The sequence below is a fragment of the Zonotrichia leucophrys genome, chromosome 3 (assembly GCF_028769735.1).
Source record: "Zonotrichia leucophrys gambelii isolate GWCS_2022_RI chromosome 3, RI_Zleu_2.0, whole genome shotgun sequence".
Classification (NCBI taxonomy): Eukaryota; Metazoa; Chordata; class Aves; order Passeriformes; family Passerellidae; genus Zonotrichia; species Zonotrichia leucophrys.
This window is the reverse complement of record NC_088172.1, coordinates 100,478,229-100,498,759: the sequence shown is the minus strand read 5'-3', so window position 1 is coordinate 100,498,759 and position 20,531 is coordinate 100,478,229. Positions and strand designations below refer to the sequence as shown.

At 51.0% G+C, this 20,531-nt stretch overlaps 2 protein-coding genes across 3 annotated transcripts in view; one reads left to right on the top strand and one right to left on the bottom strand.

The window, feature by feature from the left end:
- The window catches only part of ABHD12 (abhydrolase domain containing 12, lysophospholipase), a 37,284-nt gene extending 34,663 nt beyond the window's left edge, over nucleotides 1–2,621 (bottom strand). Inside the window, exon 1 of the mRNA XM_064709603.1 lies at nucleotides 2,367–2,621. Coding sequence (XP_064565673.1) covers nucleotides 2,367–2,524 — 158 coding nt within the window. The 5' untranslated portion in view covers nucleotides 2,525–2,621. The remainder of the gene's footprint in view (nucleotides 1–2,366) is intronic.
- Nucleotides 2,622–7,461: 4,840 nt separating this feature from the next.
- Nucleotides 7,462–20,531, top strand: part of PPP2R5D (protein phosphatase 2 regulatory subunit B'delta) — a 27,789-nt gene continuing 14,719 nt past the window's right edge. The window contains exons 1-9 of one of the 2 annotated variants that reach the window (XM_064709587.1): nucleotides 7,462–7,585; nucleotides 8,334–8,429; nucleotides 14,776–14,995; nucleotides 15,910–16,109; nucleotides 16,481–16,591; nucleotides 17,992–18,084; nucleotides 18,543–18,673; nucleotides 18,785–18,844; nucleotides 19,893–20,001. In XM_064709587.1, the coding sequence (XP_064565657.1) occupies nucleotides 7,559–7,585; nucleotides 8,334–8,429; nucleotides 14,776–14,995; nucleotides 15,910–16,109; nucleotides 16,481–16,591; nucleotides 17,992–18,084; nucleotides 18,543–18,673; nucleotides 18,785–18,844; nucleotides 19,893–20,001 (1,047 nt within the window). In that variant the 5' untranslated portion in view covers nucleotides 7,462–7,558. Of the gene's footprint in view, nucleotides 7,586–7,837; nucleotides 7,920–8,333; nucleotides 8,430–14,775; nucleotides 14,996–15,909; nucleotides 16,110–16,480; nucleotides 16,592–17,991; nucleotides 18,085–18,542; nucleotides 18,674–18,784; nucleotides 18,845–19,892; nucleotides 20,002–20,531 lie in introns of those variants that run through there. The other variant, XM_064709588.1, reaches the window with a different exon arrangement.

Genomic DNA, 20,531 nt, shown 5'->3' with positions numbered 1-20,531 from the left:
AATTTTCACCTCACAGCTTCAGCAAGATAGGGAGTAAAACTGATGTAACCCACTAAAAACAACAACCAAGGACTACTAGACTACTTTTATTCCCAGCAGTATAAGGAATGCTGCAATAACAGCATGACCTTGCATATTAAAATATGATGATCTAGATGGTGTAACAGCAACTTGTTGGCCACATAACTGACCACAACTGCCCTGGGGAGGTCACTGCATGCATTTCCCCATGCTCTTCCTTAAACTCTCCCTGCTGTCCACCAAAGGTGGGATATGGAGCTAAAGGCTGTCTGACCTGACTCAGGGTGATTGTTCTGGACAAGAACCTTATCTCTGAGCATCATAACTTCTTCTGCCTGGACCTCCCCTTCCTGCACGCTCAGATTCAGCAATGTGTTTGTTGTCCCATAAAAAACACTGCTGGAAGGTATTGGCAGACAGAGACACTTTGCCTGCAAACCACTGTCTGAAGGCTCACAAGGTGAGGAAAGACAGAGAAGAGCCACTGAAAGTCAGTAAGGAAGGTAGACAACACCGGACAGCATGAAAGAAAACAAAAACATCAGAGATATTTGAAAATGTGGGAAAGGAAAAGCCAGCTTCAAACAAGATCCTCCTACAATGTCATGAGTTTGAGAAACACTGCTGTGTGGAATATAGAATACCTGACCCAAAAAGGACAGGGGGAGGTTGGAAGCAGGGAGGAAGGGCCAGAATCCATGTAGGACTTCAGGAATTACTGAAACAGGCTTCAAAAGTGGAAAATGGAGAAAACCGAGGAAAGCCTGACTGCTGACCGTTTTCAAACGTGTAAATGGAGAAATAAACGCAAGAGCATTTCTCGCAGACAGGATGTGCTTTCCCTATTTTTAGCTTGGCCCTCCCAATACAGCTGTGCTGTGTCTGGGATCCACAAAGCACCTGCCTGCCTGCCAGACCAAGCCACCAGCCTGCACTCGGAGCTCTCAGGGCTTGCTCACCACCCACAGAGCATTTCCATTTGAGTGAAAGGTGCCTGAGTGCCATTCACAATGCTGAAGAGCCAGCAAGCCATCACTCGAGTGCCACTGGTCTAGGAGACATCCACTTGGGCAAAGAGAATAGATGTGCCAAATTTCAAAATGTTATAAAAGCAGAGCACTGTCGCAGTTGGATCCACTGCACAGTCATGGAAACTGAGAGATCAACTCAGCGCCATTTTCAATTACCAAAAGCTTGTCATAACATGTACAGAGCAGTGACAGCATCCCAAAGGTTTACCTCCAGGGCACAAAATTAAATAGCTATTACCCAATATGAGAAATCACATTTTAAAGCCTCTGTCTTTGAATATGACAAGTATCCACAGCTCTTTTCAAATGCTAATTTTGTCTATGAGAACAGAAAAAAAATCTCAGAAAATTTAGCAGAGAGACATCCACAATACCTCATTTACTAGAAATGCACTGATAAGCACCTTTAAAAAAAATAAAATTGGCTGGTGTATTGCTGAAGCACAGCAATTTGATTTCAGCTACCCAAAGCACATAGCTATTCTACACATTCTTCACACTTTGAAAACACAAAGAACACCACCATACCGGTTTAGAGGAAACTAAAAGCTTGTGTCCTGACTCGCAGCTGCAGAGGGCCAGGGAGGCAGGTTCTGATCGTGTATTGCATCCCCCCAAAAATCTTGCACGATGAAGGGTCCAGGTGATAAGCATCTTCTATTGTTACAGCCTTTTTAGAAAGGCACACAAATATTTCCCCATTATAAATAGATTTAAAACGTTAACATGCCTGGCAAAAAGCCACGGCTAAACTCCTTCCAACAGCCACGCATGTCAGCTTCTCCTAGTGACCCCTAAATCTGATTCATTTACGGCAAAGAGATCACTTTGACAGCCACCAGCTTCTCCCCAAAACGCACGCATCCTACCTGCAGGGCCCTGCCGCTCCACATACGCTCTCTGACGGAAGGATTCCGTGCTAGCCATTTTTATTTTATTTTTTGGGAGAACGCCTGCCTGTTCCAAAGGGGGATGGAGGCGGTAGCGCCCAGGTACGAGGACCGAGCACCAAACCCCTCCCATCCTTGGCTGGTCCCGTTACCGCCCCGCTCTCCGGCCAGTCCTTTGCCCCGAGAACGGAAGGCACCGCGGGGCCGGTACCTGACACACCGGGAAAACAGGGAAAACCAGGGAAACCGGGGAGCGGGGCTGAGCTGGGCACCATCCCGGGCCCGCGTACCTGTCCGTCCCGCCGGCTCCTCGGCCCGTCCCCTCTGCTCGCCAAACCCAGCCCCGCTGCCGTCCCGCTCCCCGGTGCCCCCCAGACGGTGACACGGAGATAACAAAGCCCAGCGGAGCGACGGCGGCGCTCACCTGCCCAGCGGTCGCTTCATGCCCTCGGCAGCGGCGGAGGAAGGCAGGCGCAGGCTTCGCCTCAGGCTGCAGCCCTTGTCGAGGGGCCCGGGCACGGCGGCAGCGGCGGCGGCGGCGCGCTCATGCTCCACCGTGACCGACTCGTTGCGTTTCCTCATGCCGGGGCGGGGGCGGCAGCGGCGGCGGCGGCGGAGACGGCGGCAGCGGAGCGGGGCCGCGCTCACTCGCCGCGCGCCCTGCCCGGCACTGCCTGGCCCCGCCCCCCCGGCGCGCCCGCCAATCCCCGCCCCCGGCCGCGCCCTTCGCCCCGCCCCTCCACCGCCCCCGCCAATCCCCGCCTCGGAGAGGCCGCGGCGCCATCTCTACTGCGGGCACGAGCCCGGCCGCCATTTCGCTGTGGGCCGGGGCGTGGAGGGGGCGGCGCTGCTGAGGGCGGGAGCTCTGCGGGACCGTGAAAGAGTCCCTTGTGAAAAACGCCAGTCGCTTGTTTTTAAAATTTTAAAAGTTTAAGAGTAATAAAATGATTATAAAAATAGTCATGCAATTAGAGTAATAATAATTTGGAAAATTTGGATTTAGGGCAATATGAGACAAAAGAAACAAAGAGTTACGGATGTCCGGGTACCTCTTTCTGGGCAACATAAGCCCGAAAAAGGACTCACGTTAACAGAGGATTAACCCTTAAAAGCAACAGCCTGGTGCATATTCATACACCTCATACATGATGCATAAATTCCATTCAAACACAGGATTCTGTCTGGTCAGTGTCAGCTTCTTCCTCTTAATCCTGACAGCATCTTCAGAGCTGAGCGAGGCAGGAAGAAATTCATTTCTTCTGGTAATGGAGCAATAAATTCTTTTTCTCTGAAAGATTTAGGTGTCCTGGGGCTGCTCTCTGGTGCGAGTACCTCATTCCTTTCTTAAAAAAAATATCTTACATACATGGTTTCTATTTTAACATTATGTTATAACCTAAAACTATATTTAACACACTACCTAAAAAATTAATACAGCATAACTAACATAACACATATAATATTCATTTTAGTATTTCCCAAAAGCCAATTGTAAAATACGCATTTTTCACACGGCACAGCTGGTTCAGGGATGTGGGGAGAGTCAGAGCCAAGCTACTGATGGAATCGGCAATGGGAACGGGGATGGGAAAAAAGGCTCTTTGATGGCCAGAAGTGTTATGATACTACAGTGGAAAGTAGGTCCTCATTTGACTTATTCCCAAAGAGGAACCACACAGGCAAGGCAAGGAAGTTACAGAGCTTCCCTGGCTTTGTGCTGTGAAAAATCCATATTTTAGGATTGGCTTTTTGCAAATATTAAAATGAATATTATATGTGTTGTGTTATTAATTCTGTTAAGTAGTGTGTTAAATATAGTTTTAGGTTGTAACAAAATGTTAAAATAGAAACTATGTTATGTAGGATACTTTTTTTCCTACAGAAAGGACTTGCACTGAGATAGCAGCCACAGGACACCTAAATATTTCAGAGAAAGAGAATTTATTGCTCCATTATCAGGAGAAAAAAACTTCTTCCTGCCTGGCTTGGGTAGGACTACACTGTCAGGATTCAGAGGAAGAATCTGAATCTGACCAGACAGAATCCTGTGTTTGAATGGAATTTATGCATCATGTATGAGATGTATGAATATGCAGCAGGCTATGGCATTTAAGGGTTAATCCTTTGCTAGTGTACCTTTCTGTGAGTTATCCTCAGAAATTACCACACACACCCCAGAAATCAATGCACAAGATCCATTATGAATTCCAAATTAACCCCCATGGTGGAATTCTGGTCGACTTGAGAGATGGCTGAGGCCATGGTCCACTATAAACCTTACTTCTGCTGCTGTTTTAAGCAACCCAGGGTGAAATTCTGCCATCTCTGCTCAACAAATGCTGGCTCTGAACAATGCAAAACAGCTGAGGAAATGTGCTGACACAGGATTTCTTACCAGCCAGAAATTCTACAAAACATGTACAGGAAGAACAGGAAAATCGAGTCTGAGTAAAGGTTGGGAAAGAATTTGGGATTTCTTAGCTCAAGGCATGAACAAAGATTACAATAGAGCAATAGGAGAAACTATTGCTATGGGCAAGGACACATTCCAAAGAGTTCCTGTGTGTGTGGAGTGATCCCAAAGGGGTCTGGAGACAGACCATGGGGCAAGGACACAGCCTGCTGGACTACAGCAGGGTAAAGCTCCTTTCCATCCTGTATTCTTCAGAGGCAGCTGCACCTGGATTTACCAGCCTGTTCTGGAGATGAGGCAGACTGATGGGAAGCAAAGGACAGCAAATGAGCACTGATCCTAAGTAATGCTCCCAAGAGAAGGAATGAGAGCTGTGTTTGGCTGTGGATGAGCTCAAACAAATCGCCTCCAAAGACAGAACCCAGAGCAGGAGATACTGAAGGGAACTGGAAAGACCAGGGGAAAGTTCTGGTTAGCAAAGCACTGTGAGAAAAGTCTCTGGAGAGCACAAGGATATTCAAAGCAGCAGAGAAACCAGAAAAGGGGCAGAGCCATCTTGAGATGGTACTTGAGAAGGAAATGAAAGGCAAGGAGAGGTGAATTGAGGCAGAGCAGACACTGCAACATCCTGCTAAAGGCAGCCTCTGGAAATGCAGAGAGGCCTGCTAGGAGGAGAGATTTCTGCTCCTCAGCACCATGGGTTTCTTCATCTGCTTGCCCAACTGTCTCCTAGCTGGACCATGTAGAGAAAACTATGAAGAGCTCAGATGGAAGGTGGAGCCATCCTTCAATGCTGAATTCATCCTTCCTGAAGGCAGGGCAATCTCCCAGCCCCTCACCTTGCAGTCCTAGCTCAGGGGCTGACTTTGTGGCAAGACAGGACTGCTGGGTCTGGCACAGCAGGTGCTGCAGGCTGGTGGCATAACAAGGCTTGTAGCCCTAGAGCAGGGTGCAGAAGGTGAGCTCAGGACTCCATGTGCTTGCCAGGAGGAGGTCACAGGGCTTCTACTGCTGGATATCAGTACATGCAGAAGCATGGGATTGGCAGCAGCTCTGGCTCAGTGATGCCTTCGTGGGCAGTCCCTGATGTTTGAGACCCCAAAAGATTCCCCACTGACATCCTCCTCACTTTCCACCCTTCTGGAAAATTTGGAGATGGAGGCCTTCACGTTTACCTAGCTGTCCAGGAAAAAGTTTTCCAGGTTTAACCCTCTGCAGAGTGCTGTGGGCAGGCAGGTACAGAATGAAGGTCTGGGGCCAGGCAGGTCAGGAGGCAAGGAAGGAGCTGTGGGTAAATGAGGGGCCAGAGCAGGGAGAGGAGAGCTGGGACTGGTAAGAGCAGTCAGAGATGCGGAGATGAGGAGAGGCTTCCAGAGAGTCCTTCACTCCCTGGGCTGGGGAGCATGATTCCCCAGCTGGGAGCATCCCTGCTCTAGGATGCTCCCCGAGGAGATAAAAGCTGTGTCCATGCCTGGGCTCAGCGGGATGAGCCCTTCGGGACACATGGGCTTGGCATGGGACGGCCCTGCCCCCCGCTGGCTCCCCTTTGCCTTGCACCCCATCCCCTTTTACCCACCGCTGCTCCCCCGACCCTCGTCAGTCCCCCAGGGAGTGCCCACCACGCCTCCATCCTCCCAAAGCTCCCAAGAACTCCCTGCTCCTTGGAATCCTTGCCCTTTGCCTCGCAGTGCCCAAGGACTCCCCCAAACACTCCTGTTCCTTTGAACCCCAAACACTCCTGCCTCACTGAGCCATCCAGCAGCACTGCTGCCCATGGGGCTCCCCAGAGTGCTCCCAATTCCCCCTTAGCCCCTGGAGACCCTCGGATGTGCCCCCTGCCCTGCAGATGCTCAGGGGCTTCTCCTGCTGCCCCCTGATAATGCCACCTTCTCACCCTGCCTGCATCCAGTGGGACAGGAATTTCCCAAGGTTTTCTTCCATTTCTGCATTCTTTTTGGAGATGACCTTGATGGCCACAGTGTCAGACAGAAGTTAGGCACAAACATCAGTCACTTGACACGAGGAAAAATCAGGGACCAAATACCAGTTTGGTGAAGCTGAGTTTTACCAATCTCCAGGACCAAGGAAAGCCAATCCAGAATTTCATGTGACAGCTTTTGACAGGGAATTATGATAACTACAAACTCTTCAAGCAAGTGGCTTTTGCCTGCTCACACTGTCAGAGTTTCCTGCTCACAAGCACCCAGATGGTTGTGCTGGGGCTGGGGTCATTTGTGCATGACACAGAGGAAGAACAACAGAAACCAGGACCTTGCTCTGCTCCCGGGGATCAGGTCAATGAAGATGATAAGATCAATAAGCTGATGCACTGATCTTTCAAAACACTCTTAGGGAACTTCTTCCTCACATGCCACGACAGGTAAGTTCACCCAATGCCTGAAAAGACTGTGAAGCACCTCTGATACTACCCAGAGCTTTTTGCCCACCTGCACCACCTGCTTGAAGGTGACACTTGCAGGCTGTTGGACACCATCCTCCCCCTGTGAGGATGCAGAACCACCCACCAGTGAGCTAATCGGGCAGCCCCATGTGAGCAGGGCAGTGTCCTAAACCCCTGTCCCAGGAACAGCCTTCTCCATACCAGCAGCCACAAAGCTCCCTCCAGCTGTACTGGGCCTCGCAGTGCTCACAGGCACATTGTCACCCTTGGATCCACCAGTTTCACTCGCCCCCTTATTCCCACCAGCAGCCCCCCCAGAATTGTGTATGGGAGCACTGATGAGGCCCACAAAGATGGGGTGCAGCCCCGGGGACCAGCTCAGCCTCTTGGGGCTCCTCCTTCTCGAGCGATGCAGAGCAGAGCAGGAAGGCGGGACAAGGAGAGCTGACACGTTTCCTCCCGCTCTCCAGGAGCCCCCTGCAGGCGCTTGCCGTGTCCCGGCAGCGCCGCAGGCCCCGGTCCCTCCCGCGGGAAGGAGCCGGGCCCGAACCCGCGCCGGGGCCGCTGCCCCGGAAGAGCCGCTCCCGCAGCCCCGCCCGCTAGGGCGTGCCCGGCGCCCGCGCGCCCCGTGGCCAATCAGAAAAATCGGCCGCCCTGCGTCAGCGGCACGCGGCGGCGGCGGAGGCTGTTGCTAGGCAGGCCGGCGCGCCTGGCCCAATGGGAGCGGGGCGCTGCGGCCGGGCCCGGGCGCAGGCGGCGGCGGCGGCGGCGGGCGCGGAGCGGTTGGGGGCCGGCGCTCACCATGCCCTACAAGCTGAAGAAGGAGAAGGTGCGGCCCCGGGGGCGGCGGCGGCGTCGGGGGAGCTCCCGCGCGCGGCGCGGCGGCCGACGGCTCGCTCCCGCCGCCCCTCCCCGGCGCGGCCTTGCCTGGGCTCAGCCCTCGGGCGGGGGCGCGCACGGGGCTGTGGCCGGCAGGGGGCGGGGGCGCGGGCGCGCGCCCGCGTCGGGCGGGTCGGGTGGCGCAGGAGGGCGGCGGGGGCGCGCGCGGGCCCGGGGGAGGCGGGCGGGAGGGTGCGAGGGGCGGCCGGCGGTGCCTCCGTGCGAGCCCGGCCCGGCCCGCCCTGCGCGCTCCGCCGGCCGCGGGGATGCTCCCGGTGGGGGAGGTACGGCCGCACCCACGCCCCGGCCCCGCTGCTCCCGCCGCCGGCGGGGTGAGGGCCCCGATCCGCCTCTGCCGCCGCCCAGGGCGGCTGGGCCGGGGCTGTGGGCGCCCTGGCACCGCATATCTCGGATGAGGCCGCGCCCCGCGGAAGGGCTGGGTGGGCACCAGGCCCTGTCACCCGGCGGGGTCAGCCCGCGGTGACCGGGCCGGGAGATGCCAGCATCGCTCCCGGCTCGGAGCTTGGCCTCGCCCTGGGCGCCAGCGCCGCGGGAGCCGCTCGGGATGGGAGAAAGGGCTGGGAGGGGATGTCCGGAGCAGGGCGTGCTCTGTGGCTGCTCACACCTGAGCTCTGCAGAGAGATGCTGACATTCTGGGCAAGGTGGAGTTTTCTCTGATTGTATTCTCATCCTTTCAGGAATCTCCAAAGTCTACCAAAAGCACCACAAAGCCTGGCAGCAGCAGCAGCAGCAGCAGTAGCGGGAAGGATGGTGGGGCAGAGAATTCAGAAGAGGTAAGGCTTTCACCTTGGGTACAGCAGTGTGCATGTGCAAGCTTTGGGGAGGAATAAAATCTTTCATTTTAGCTGCTTCAAGCTGTTCCACCAGATAACACATGTCACCAGGATCTTAAGAAGTCGGAGAAGGAAAATTGCCCCAAAGGGAACAATGACTATGGATGAGACCAGCTGATGAGTCTCATACCCTACAGACCTGCAAAAAGACATTTGGCAAAAAGCTGAGGGCAAGTGGTGCTCACAGAGGTGGGCAGGGCATGGCAAAGTTGGCTGCAGAAAGGGACATGCCATGATTATCAAGGAGGTGGAAGCCTGGCAGATGGGAACAGCCTCCTTGCTCCTGTCAGAGCAAAGTGCCATCAACTCTGTTGTCACTTTGTGTCAGAGTGGGAGAGTAGTGAGAAGCAATGGGAAAAGATCTGTTCTTCTGAGGCGTTTTCTGGAGGAGTGAGATTAGGAAGTAATGGATAGGAACACTTGAAAGAATGAACTGCTAGAGATTAAATGGCTCTCCTTTGGTGTAACAGCCTTGTTGCTGAATGCAGCGTTCCTCACAAGAAGGCACAGTCTGTATTCCCAGATGTGCAGTCTCACTCTCAGTTTGGATGTTGCCAGGGTAGATACATTCGAATGGCCTCAGCAGAATATGATAGTATGATAAGCTGTCCTTAGAGTTAGCACAAAGTTGTGTTCAGTGGAACTTTTCTGGTAGTCCTGAGTTTGTCTGCCATTCAGGCAGTGGTTGTGGAATTTGAGAATCGTCTCACAAGAATGTTATAAGCATGCATGTATGTGTGGTTTATTTATTTTAATGCTGCTGTTTGGCAAACAAGCTGTGCCACTTCTACATCCATAGAGGCTTGTGTGCTCTCTTCTTGTCTGGGACACATTGCACTTGTCATTTGGAGGGTTGGGCATGGGAGAGATGTAGGGCCAATCAAGACTGGGAAGAAATGTGTAGTACAGTGGCATGGCTTTAGTCAGTGTTGTTTTAGAGTCTACTCCAAAGCACAGATCTGCATTGCAGAGCCTCAGAAAATAAACCCAGTACAAGCAACTCAGTTTTGTGCTCATGCCTGACCTGCCATGTGGCCAGCAAGGAATCATTCTTACATTGTGTGCTTTGGAGCAGGCAGCAGTTTTGTAGCTCCTCCATCCTGGCCTTTGCCTCTGTCTGTTTTATTCTGTGTATGCAGCTGAAAACAGCTTGGTGGGAGAGCTGCCTACAGACTCCAAGGGAGTGAGAGAACTCCTGTGTTGGCATTATGGGTCAGACTTACCTTTTATTTATGTGTAACTCTTTGCTGAGTTCACAGCTCTGGAAAGGTGTAGGAAAGTTTGGGTCTTGCAATGGATAGCCAGCAAAGCAGGTCACTCAGAAGAAGGGAAGAATGTCACAGGTGACAGGCTCCCTTTTGTGACCTGAAATAGCATGTAATATTTGCCTGGGTGCAGGAGAAACTTAGGAGTGATGTGTCTAAAATTCCCTCCCACAAAACATAGCTAGCCACTTCCTCATACTCCAGACAAAATCCAGCCCTCCTTTAAGATGGAAAGCTGCCTCTCCTTTGATCATAGGAACAGAGAGCAGAGCAGAAAGGAGACACCTCTGCAGTGTGTACTGCCACAGGTCTCTTCTTCCTTTCCCTGTTGAGTCTGCAGTGAAGTTTGTTCCTTCTTGGTGCTTTCCTCTCTTTGGAGTACTCTGCTGCAGAATGGAAGAGAGCTCTTTGCTTGATAAGAAGAAATGTATACCAGTTTGAATGCGATTTTCTTGCTCTTCAGGAAACACAGAAAGGTATTTTGACTTTCACAATGGGTGAGGAATTAGGTAATGTGTGCTGGGAGCAAAACTCCTTCCTTATGTCAGAAGCAGGAGGTGGTTTGACTTGTGAAATGCTGGGAGTGGAGTTGTCTGGTGGGGTTGATGGGCTGAGCCCAACCTGGATACCTCTGCAGCCATTGTGAGAGTTTCATGCCCTGTGAATTCTCCTGTGGAGCTATGCTTGGTTGGTTGCCTGTTCTAGGGTGAAAATTGGGTGCACTAAAAAAAAATCTTTCCTTTTTCTTCATCTCTCAGTAGATGTTTAATGGGCTTGCAGCAGGGGAGCAGCCATGTGGGCAGCCCTCCTCCAGTTTGTGCTTTTCTCTCTCACACCATGCTCCATGGAGCAGGGAAAAGAATCAACTTTAATTTATCCTGGTACCAGAAAGTTATGATTTGTTTTGCAGGCAACTTGTCTAGCTGGTGGGATGAGTAAAGCTTGTTGCAGAGCAGCTCTGTTTTGATGGATCTGGGCAAATGCAGTGGACAAAGAGCTCCTGTGGGGATCTGTGTGGAGGGAGGTGAAGAGGGTAGGAGCCAGTCCAGAGCCCCCTAAGCAAAGTGCTTTGTTCTGTGCAGCAAAGGAGCTGGTCTGGAAGGGCAGATATGTTGAAAAGCAGGCACATCCACGAGGGAAGGGGAGTGTTGGATTCTCTCTTAAGTCCAGGGGTACTGCAGTGCTCTCAGTTTTACTCCAAGATGAGCATCTCTCTGATGTGAATAGCCAACACAGCCCCTGGCTTTGTGGGGGCAGTTTGCTGTGGGAGAGACAAGGAGCAGTGGAGTAAAACATGAGAGCAGGGAAATGAAAGGTATGTTTAATTCAGTCCCTCTGGAGCATGATGAGTATGTGAATGCAGAGAATTTCTGGGTAGCTATTTAAGGAGAAAAAATAAATAATGTCAGAGACCAAGGCAGCATTGAATGAGAGGATGAGAAAGAGTTACTCCTCCTGGCCAGAAAGACTGGGAGAGGCAGCTGGGTGGGGAAAAGAGTTAATGACCTGGAAGTGGGAGCAGGCATTAGCAGCAGTAAAGATGGGAGTTGCTCTGCAGCCTCAAGGGCAGCTTGGAGCCTTGCTGATGAGATTTGCAGCTCTGGGAGAGGCTGTGCCTTTTCAGTGAGCTGCTGTATTTTCATGTTTTGCACATATCTCCATGGGGCTTGTTACTGCAGTACCTGGAGTTCATTATTCAGAGCCAGGCATTACAGTGTGTTCGTGCTACTTCTGAGGCACAGAGCCTCATTTTAATAGGGAAGCTGTGTAACAGCAGACAAAGAGAGCAGGTACTGACTTGAGGGATGGGAAGGGAAGAGTCATCTGAGGAGGAGGAGGAGCTGAGAGCAGATCTGGGCTGGGAAGCTTAGCAAGCAGGGGATGCTCAAGGGAGCAGTGAGGCAGAAAGGGCTTCCCGAGTGGCGATGCACCCAGCTGCAGCAGGAGTGCCTGCAGAGGTGAGGTCATGCACGGCTGGGGGAGAGCAGGAGGAGCCAGCACAGCTCAGGGGGGCTGGGGGAACAGGATCTCTGCTCTCTGGGGTGAGGAGGAATGGCACAGAGCAAGCTCAGGGCCTGGGGCTCATTGGCTTGTGCAGGCAAGTTCCTAACTGGGAGGAGAGGTGGTGGGAACCAGCAGGGAGGAAGTGCTCTGGAGGCAGGGAGATTGTGTGCAGGAGTTCTAATTAAGTTTCATTTAGGGGTGAATGAAATGAAACCCCTAAATTTCATGTCCTGTTTGCACAAAGAGCTGCTCCACTGCAGTGGGGAAAGTGGGCCTACCCCACTGTGCTTGGTGCAAACACCTTGTGCTATTCTCTGGTCACTTCAGTGTAACAGGCTCAGCAAACAGTGTCCCCCAGGCTGTTGGCTTTGTCACAGTGTGTGAGCCCTGCTTGTCAGGAGAGGCTGAGCCTGCTCAGGGAGGGAGGTGCTTGCAGCCATGGAGCTGGTGTTGGTGTCAGGGAAAGAAAGAGTCTGTACATGAAGAGAAAAGCTTTCAGGTTCAGTAGTCTGCTGTGTTTTCAGGGATGGAAACTTCAGGGAAGAAAGTGTTAGGAAACTTAAAATAAGCCTCTACTGATTCATGTGGCCAAGGTAGGAGGTGTTGAAGGCAGCAGGACAGCAGGCCTGCCACAGGAAGCACCTCCTGAAAGCAGGGATTCAACTTGATCCCAGAAAGTGCCTGTACAAGCAGCCCATCATAAACTCTGCAGCATATGAGTGTACCTGACCTCTCCAGCCATCAGGTTTTCCCTAGCAATCTCAGCTGTGGGACTTCTGCATGTACATGGCTGTTTCTTAAATAGCTGGCAGCTAAACCTGAAACTATGGTTTGTCTCTCTTCATGCAAGATGTTGGAGACTGGTGGACTTTTCCAGCCCCCTGATGCAGCCTGTTCACATGCAGTAACCACACCATGCTCTGAGCATTTGCCTGTGGGGTTTTTGGGTGGATGAGGAGTACACAGACATGTCCTATCAGCTAGGAGGGCCCATGTGTCCTGCTTCCTTCAGTGTTACCTGGGAGGCCACCAGTGCATCTTCTGTTTCTCTCTCTACCATCTTTGCTCTGTGGTGGCTCAGCATTCAGATTTTTTCCCTTCTTCCCTGTGGAAGGAGAGTGATGCAGAGGTGAGGATTCCCAAAGGCATCTGGACAATATTTTGAGTGGCTCACACTGCCCTGATACCCAAATATTCAGGGTGAGGAGTGAACTTTTCAGTCTTGGAGGCTGGTCAGCAAGGCTTTGTCCTGGCTTAACTGATCATAGCCTACTCTTTAGGATGAGTTGCCTCCAGTTTGTAGTCTGGGCCTGCTTTGTTTGGCAGACACTGCAGCTTTTATCACAAGCTCATCTGGCTCCCTCCTCTCATCATGGGACAACGCTGCTCTGTGAAGGGAATTGAAACAAATGTAAACTGTAGAGAGTTGAAATCTTGTTGTCATCCCCCCACCTTGGCTTGGAGCTGAGCTTGAAACAGAACCACTCAAGATTTCCTTCAAACAGAGCCAGACCAGAACTAAAATTTTTCTGATTTCTCATTCAAAGTAATGGCTTGGCAAAAAAAAAAAAAAGGATGTTTTGCCTTGGGCCCTGTTGTCCATGAGGAGTCTTTATACTTGCTCTAAAGATCCCAATCTGTAGAGCAGCATCTCCTTGTGGACAACTTTCCCTGTTCCTACCTTGCTGCCTTCCCACGTGCTGCAGGTACAGTAACTCTTGCTCTTGCACTGCAGTGCTGTGCTGCACCTCTTTGGAAACCAGGGAAAGGAGTGTGCAGAGTAGCTGCAGCTCAGCCATCTGGAGGGTGGCAAGCTCTGCTGAGCTCCTGCACTCCCCTAAAACCCTGCTGCTCACTGTCCTGGTGATGTCTGCACTCCTACCACTGGGCTCTATGAGAATTATGGGGAAAGAAGGAGGTGATGTCCAAGAATTCCACTCACCTCTGCTCCCCATCCATTGTGCTGTTCTTGCTGTGTCCTAACAGGTTCATGCTGCAGCTCCTTGGCTTCATGTAGCAGCAGGAAGGAGGTGGCTCATGCAGCACAGCCAGGGCAGGCTGGGTGCTGGTTCCAGCTAATCCCTCTCTCTGCTTCCTGGCAGGATGTTGCCCTCTTTTGTCTGAGTTTTCCACAGGTTGGGTCAGTGTGAAATTAAAGGGTCAGTTATTGAGTCATTATGGTCCAAGTGGGACTTGAACCAAGAGAGCTTGAGCAAGGTCAGAAGAGAGCTGAACTGAGCAAACACTGGCTTGAGTTTCTGGTCACATGCTAAACATGAGAAAGTGCCTCTGGTAGTGCAGTGGGAGAGGAGAATGCAGGCAGAGAGTTTGTGTGGCTGAAAGGAGAGATGTGGGAAAAGCCCCTCTGCAGAAGTCCAGACAGCAGTGAGGCAGAGATGGGAGAGAGCAGCCAGGATGGGCTGGCAGAGCCCACAGGCTGGGATCTAAGGTTCTGTATGTTTGTGTGCAAGATCCATGTGGTTTATAGGTGATCCTGGACCATGAGTGCAGCAATGATTGCCGTGGTCTTCACTGTTGCCTTTCGAAGGCCTTTATGTCTGCTCTGTACTACATGCTTTGCTTTTTCACAAGTGATTCCCTGCACAGGGACAAGGAAGCAAATTGCTGCTTTTCTAAACTTGCTTGTGTGTGTTGTACAGAGTGCTGCAGGGACAGCAGCACGCTGAGATTTCTGTTTGGAGTACAGAAAGTTCTTATTTCTGCTCCATGTAATTTGTCACAAGATGTGACTTTGCTTTCCACATCCATAGCACTGGCTGTGCTGAGAGGCTCCAGTGTTCTTTGTGGCACCTTACAGACATGAGTAAAACTGATGCTTACTTTGCAGGTATGCTGCAAAGGCAACCAGCAGCTCTAGAACTGGTGAGATGCCCTCAACTGCAAGTACAACAGTGAAAAACCTGCCAGGTTTCTTCATTCCAAGAAGATGCTGGTGGGCATCTGCTTATGAGGCTTGTAGCTAAAAGCTTCTGAGTTGTCTTTTCCTCCCTCACCAGGCCCAGCAGCCTCAGCAGCAGCCTCAGCAGGCCCAGCAGCAGCCACAGCAGCAGCCAACCTCAAACAAGCGGCCCAGCAACAGCGCTCCCCCCCCAACCCAGCTGAACAAAATCAAGTACTCAGGGGGACCCCAGATTGTGAAGAAGGAGCGCCGGCACAGCTCTTCCCGCTTCAACCTGAGCAAAAACCGCGAGCTGCAAAAACTCCCAGCCCTCAAAGGTAAACAGGTAGGGGGGTGGAAGTGACCTGCATGGCAAGCTGCAGTTTCTCCAGCTAGTTACATGGAAAGGTGCTTGGCTTGTTAGCACATAGAGAATCGATGGATGGTCTAAAATAATCAGATTATTCTCAATGCAGACTTCATACTTACCTTCCCAGTTGAGGGAAACCTGCTTCTTTGTACTGAGGATTGGCTCAGATTCTTCAGCAGGTTGTGCAGGAAGGTGGTAAAGTGCAGAGACCTTGGTGCAGGCTGTGCTTGGTTCCTGCATCCACCCATTCCTGGGGAAGGACCAGGCTTCCTCCTCATTGTATTTCCATTGCAAATTATGATAGTGCAATTGAACCTGTTCACATTAGGGCAGCTTGGTATTAGCACTTAGTGTACATTATATTGCAATTAAACATGAGTATGGACAAGGAGAAAGCATTTTCAGCAGTCATTGAGGCAGAGCCATTTCTTGGTGCTGCTCACAGACACAGACAAGCCTTTGGGGAAAGCCGAGGCAGTGTGTAGTTTCCAGTTGTATCAAAAAGAGAATCTGTTAATGTACAGCTCCTGCCACCCTGGCCCTGTTTTCTGGCAGGAGGGTTAGGCTACAGCATGTGCTGCTCAGCTCTCTTTGTGTCTCTGGGCTGCAGGACATGGTTGCCACTGCTCTCCTTTTTCAGTGTACTCTGTACACAGAAGAGATCAATGTTTATCAGGTTAGAAACTGCTGCCACGTTTGAAATCCCCTCATGGGATTTCTCTGCCTCCCTTGTCCCATGTCCATAGCAGGGATAACAGTGCCTCAGTTCAAGAGCAGTGTGACAGGGGAGGGGGAAGCCACAGGGGGAGCAAAGCACAGGAGGTAAGGCAGGAGGGTGAGGTGCCTGTCTGCAAAGACAGATGTCCCTGCTTTCTCTGACAGATGCTCCTCCCCACGAACGAGAAGAGCTTTTCATCCAGAAGCTGCGGCAGTGCTGCGTTCTTTTTGACTTCATCTCTGACCCCCTCAGTGACCTGAAGTTCAAGGAGGTGAAGCGAGCAGGTCTCAATGAGATGGTGGAGTACATCACACACAACCGAGATGTTGTCACCGAGGCCATCTACCCTGAAGCTGTCATCATGGTAGGGCACAGAGCCAGTGTTTGTGTGGCTTGTGTGTGCCAAAGAAACAGGGAAGTGTGGGAGGAGGAGGGGATGGGGATTTGTCAGAGAGGAGTGTGACCCCAGTCCTAGCCATTCCTTGTCTCCCCACCTCCAGGAAGAGAAGTGTGTGTGGGGGTGGTGGTGGTGACAGTGCCTGCTGTGGGGAGAGGTGGCAGCTCTTGTCTCTGGCACAGACTGCACTTGTGCAGAGTGTAGCCCTGCAGCCTGCAGGAAGGGATCAGCCTGTGGGCACAGCTGGGACAAATCACACTGCAGTGAAGGATTTGTTCTATGGAGGACCATCATGAGGTGTCACAGTGTCATTCATGCAACTTTTTCACTCACCTCAGTTTTCAGTGAACCTTTTCCGGACACTCCCACCATCGTCCAATCCCACAGGAGCAGAATTTGACCCTGAAGAAGATGAGCCTACATTAGAGGCTGCCTGGCCACACCTTCAGGTGAGGAGCAGTGGGGGATATAAATCTGGTGAATTTATCTCCAAGAAGTTGAGTCCATGTAGAGGCTGCCAGCCCTGCCACTGCTGCTTCACCAGCCTGCAGGGGTTGCTGAGGAAAGACCAGGCCTGCCACCCAGGGGTCAGAGGTGGCTCTTAGGTAGTGCAGGAAGCAAGGGTGTCCTGGGAACTGGGTGATGCCTCTGTGCAACATTCTCCTGCAGATGGCTTTAGACAGACTAGATAAAAAGGGTTAGGAAAGTGACAAGTGAGCGTGGTTCAGCAGAGCTCAGCAGTGGAAGTCAGGAGGAAAGCTCGAGGCACTGGCACAGGGATGTGTTGTCAAGCAGACAAAGGCAGAAAAAGAGGCAGGTACTGCAGAATGAAGTAGAAAATACAGAGAAGAAATAAGGTGTCATTCTGCAGCAGTGGTTAATCACTTCTCACTGCTGCAGTTGACATAGGGATGTGAGCATTGATGGAAATAGCGTGTCCTCAGCACCAGAGTGTTGTGAATGCTAGGCAGCATTTGTTTCTCAGAATTGAGTCAGCAGCAGCCAGCATGGATTTCTGGCAACTGAATGCTGAGCTTTTTGGTCAGCACCTCAGTTTTTTCTTTAATGCTGTCCTTGGCAGCCAGGCCCTACCTGTAGATGCATGGTCCTATCATTCCTTCAATTCCAAAGTCAGACCTTTCAGATGCATTGATCTTGTTTGGCCTAGTGGCCCCTCAGGACCACTAGGAGAAATGAGAGTGGACTCAGTCCTCTCAGAGAACAGCAGGACCAGAAGTTGATGTTTCAGCACTGACAGCCTTCTTAAAGCAAGCTGCCCTGTGTTTTCCAAGTGGGACACAGCACGCAGCTCTCCTGGCTTAGTGAGGCCAAGCCAACCTTGAGTCAGCACCCAGGAGGCAGAAGACAGTGCATGTTTTTCTGGGGTCAGGACCCAGGAAGCAGAAGACACTGCATGTTTTTCTGGGATCTGTTTCATTTCTCTGCTCTTCTGTGATTCCGTGGCGTGTCTCAAGGGCATCCAGTGAGTCTGAGCCTTTGACGTCCCTGGAGATTTCTGATATCTGTAGGGATGTATGCTGAAGATGGGAGAAGAGTTTCCCAGGCCTAATGTGTTAATCTGAGGAGGTGGGTGTTATCTTTGGGAGACCTGAGGTGATGACATCTCAGGCAGATTTGTGCAGCTTTTTGCCATCAGAGACTCTTGCCCATTAAAGCAAGGGCAGCTGAGTTGATCCCACTAGGTAAGGAAACACTGGCTTTTATGCTCCAGTTTGAGCTTCCCAGCCTTTCCCTGAATCCTTAAGGAGAAGGAAAACATAAAATGTGAGTAAACACTGGTGAGAGGACAGGGAGATTTCTTAAGTAATCTCTCCTTTTCCCCCAACAGCTGGTGTACGAGTTCTTCCTCAGGTTCCTGGAGTCACCTGACTTTCAACCAAATGTAGCCAAGAAATACATTGACCAGAAGTTTGTGCTATCTGTAAGTAGTTGCTGCCCCTGCCACTGTGCACCACCTTTATGGAGGAGCTGCAGCAGATTTTGGTGCTTGATGCTGTGTCTTTTCTTTATTTGTCCTGAATGAGCAGACAGAATTTTCTGTGCAGGGCAAGACTGTGTGAGCTGTAGTCACTGGAACTCATAACTCATTGTACAGGTGGAGGAGGGCACAGGGGCCTTGCAGGGGAAATCTGGGGATGTGCAGCTCTGTAGAATGTGCAGGCCATCACTGTGCTTCTGAAGGTGAAAGAAATGATGATGGTTCCACCTTGTGACTAGGAGGTGACATTTTTCAGGGAAATGACCGCTGTGCTCTGGGTGCTGAAGGCATCACTCAGCTGAAGGAGCTGTTTTTGCCAAGCAGGAGCAGTGCCCAGTGCTGCTGCTAGCTTTGCCCAGACAGGCAGTGTGCAGGCACTCACTGAATTTCTCTCCCCACAGCTGCTGGATCTCTTTGACAGTGAAGACCCCAGAGAAAGAGATTTCCTAAAAACTATTCTGCACAGGATCTATGGGAAGTTCCTGGGCCTGAGAGCATATGTGAGGAGGCAGATCAATAATATATTTTACAGGTGAGGTCTTTCTTACTACCATGTAGACTCCCTGTCTCCAGCATTTTTCCTTCCTCTTGCTTATCGAACTGTATCCAGCATTTGGCAATGACTTCTCATCCTTTTCTTCAGGTTCATCTATGAAACAGAACACCACAATGGGATTGCAGAGCTACTGGAGATCCTGGGAAGGTAAGGGCACTTTTGGGAGTCCCAGAGGGCCCATAGTGAGAGTGGCCTCCAGCCCAGTGTGCTGTGTGAAAAGGCAGCGCCTTCCTTCAGCAGTCCTTGCAGGAGGCACCTCTTGCAGAGAATCTGTCTGACAGAGCATGAAGTACTCCCCAGTGTGCTGATAAATACAGTGGTAGCCTTCTCCTCCCCAGATCTGTCTCCTATTCTTTATTGAGTCCAGTCACACTTGCTGTCTTGCCTCAGCAGGCAGTGAGAGAGCAGAGCTCCTCACAGCTCTGAGAAGCCCTAGCAATGGGCAGCCTTCTCCTCTCCCAGGTTTCAGCTTCCCTTCTGTTTGTGGCCCTCTTGTGCTGCCACCCTCCTGCTCTGTAATGCAAGTGTGTAATGTAACACAATGTGTGACCGTGTTCACAGGGGTCTTATGTTGGAGGAAGAGACAGAGATCTGACTCCATGTTTCAGAAGGCTTGATTTATTGTTTTATGATATGTATTACATTAAAACTATACTAAAAGAATAGAAGAAAAGGTTTCATCTCAGAGGGCTAGCTAAGCTAAGAATAGAAAGGAATGATAACAAAGGTTTGTGGCTCAGAGAGAGAGCCTGAGCCAGCTGGGCTGTGATTGGCCATTAATTCCAAACATCCACATGAGACCAATCACAGATGCACCTGTTGCATTCCACAGCAGCAGATAATCAATGTTTACGTATTGTTCCTGAGGCCTCTCAGCTTCTCAGGAGGACAAAATCCTAAGGAAAGGATTTTCATGAAAAGTTGTCTGGAACACACAAGACTCAAGCATTGAGCTCCTTCAGTGCTGGCCTTCCCCAGAGGTTCTGCCTGAGTGTGTGTGGGGCTGAGCCTGGCAGGGACAGAGCAGAGCCCAGGCTCATTTCCCTGTGGTACCTGCCAAGAGCAATCACTGAGTTCAGTGTGAAGGCTGGGCTGCAGTGACCACACTTTTGGGGGGTGCTTCCTCAAGGGGCTGGTGAGAGGCACTGTATTTCTGCTGGTTCAAAATTTGAATAATACTCTTGTTTCTTCTCAGCATAATCAATGGGTTTGCTTTGCCTCTGAAGGAAGAGCACAAGATGTTCCTCATCAGAGTCTTGTTACCACTGCACAAAGTAAAGTCTCTCAGTGTGTACCATCCACAGGTGAGAAGTGCTTCAAGTTCAAGGGCAGATTGGGATTTTGCAAGAGCTTATAGCTGTTAACTGCTCTATATGTTTATATTAGTTTATAAGCTAATTGTTTACAGCTATCCACCAGGCCACATTGTACAAGTTTTTGCTGTGAGATGTTCAGGGCTCTGTCCCATACTATAGTGGTTATTCCATTCTTGTGCTGTCTGGGCCTGTGCCACTGGATTATGGAGAGTATTCTGACATTTCCCAGTGTCTCAATGCTGTGGCTTGCTTTGTCTTCCTGTGCTGGAAGCTTGTGAAATACTGGGGGCCTGCTGAAAGCAGAGAGGTAAATTTCCTAGCTGCAGTCATCAGCCTGTGCATGTGGTGTATCAGCTATTAGTCACCACTGAGATATGTGGAGAAGTTGGCTTGCTAGTCTGCTAGATTGGTTTAGAAATTATTTTTTTCCAATTTTGAGTACATAACAGAAAAATAGAGAAGATGAGAACTTGGGATAGGAAGTGAAAAAATATGGGTACTAAGTAGAGATGTCTGTT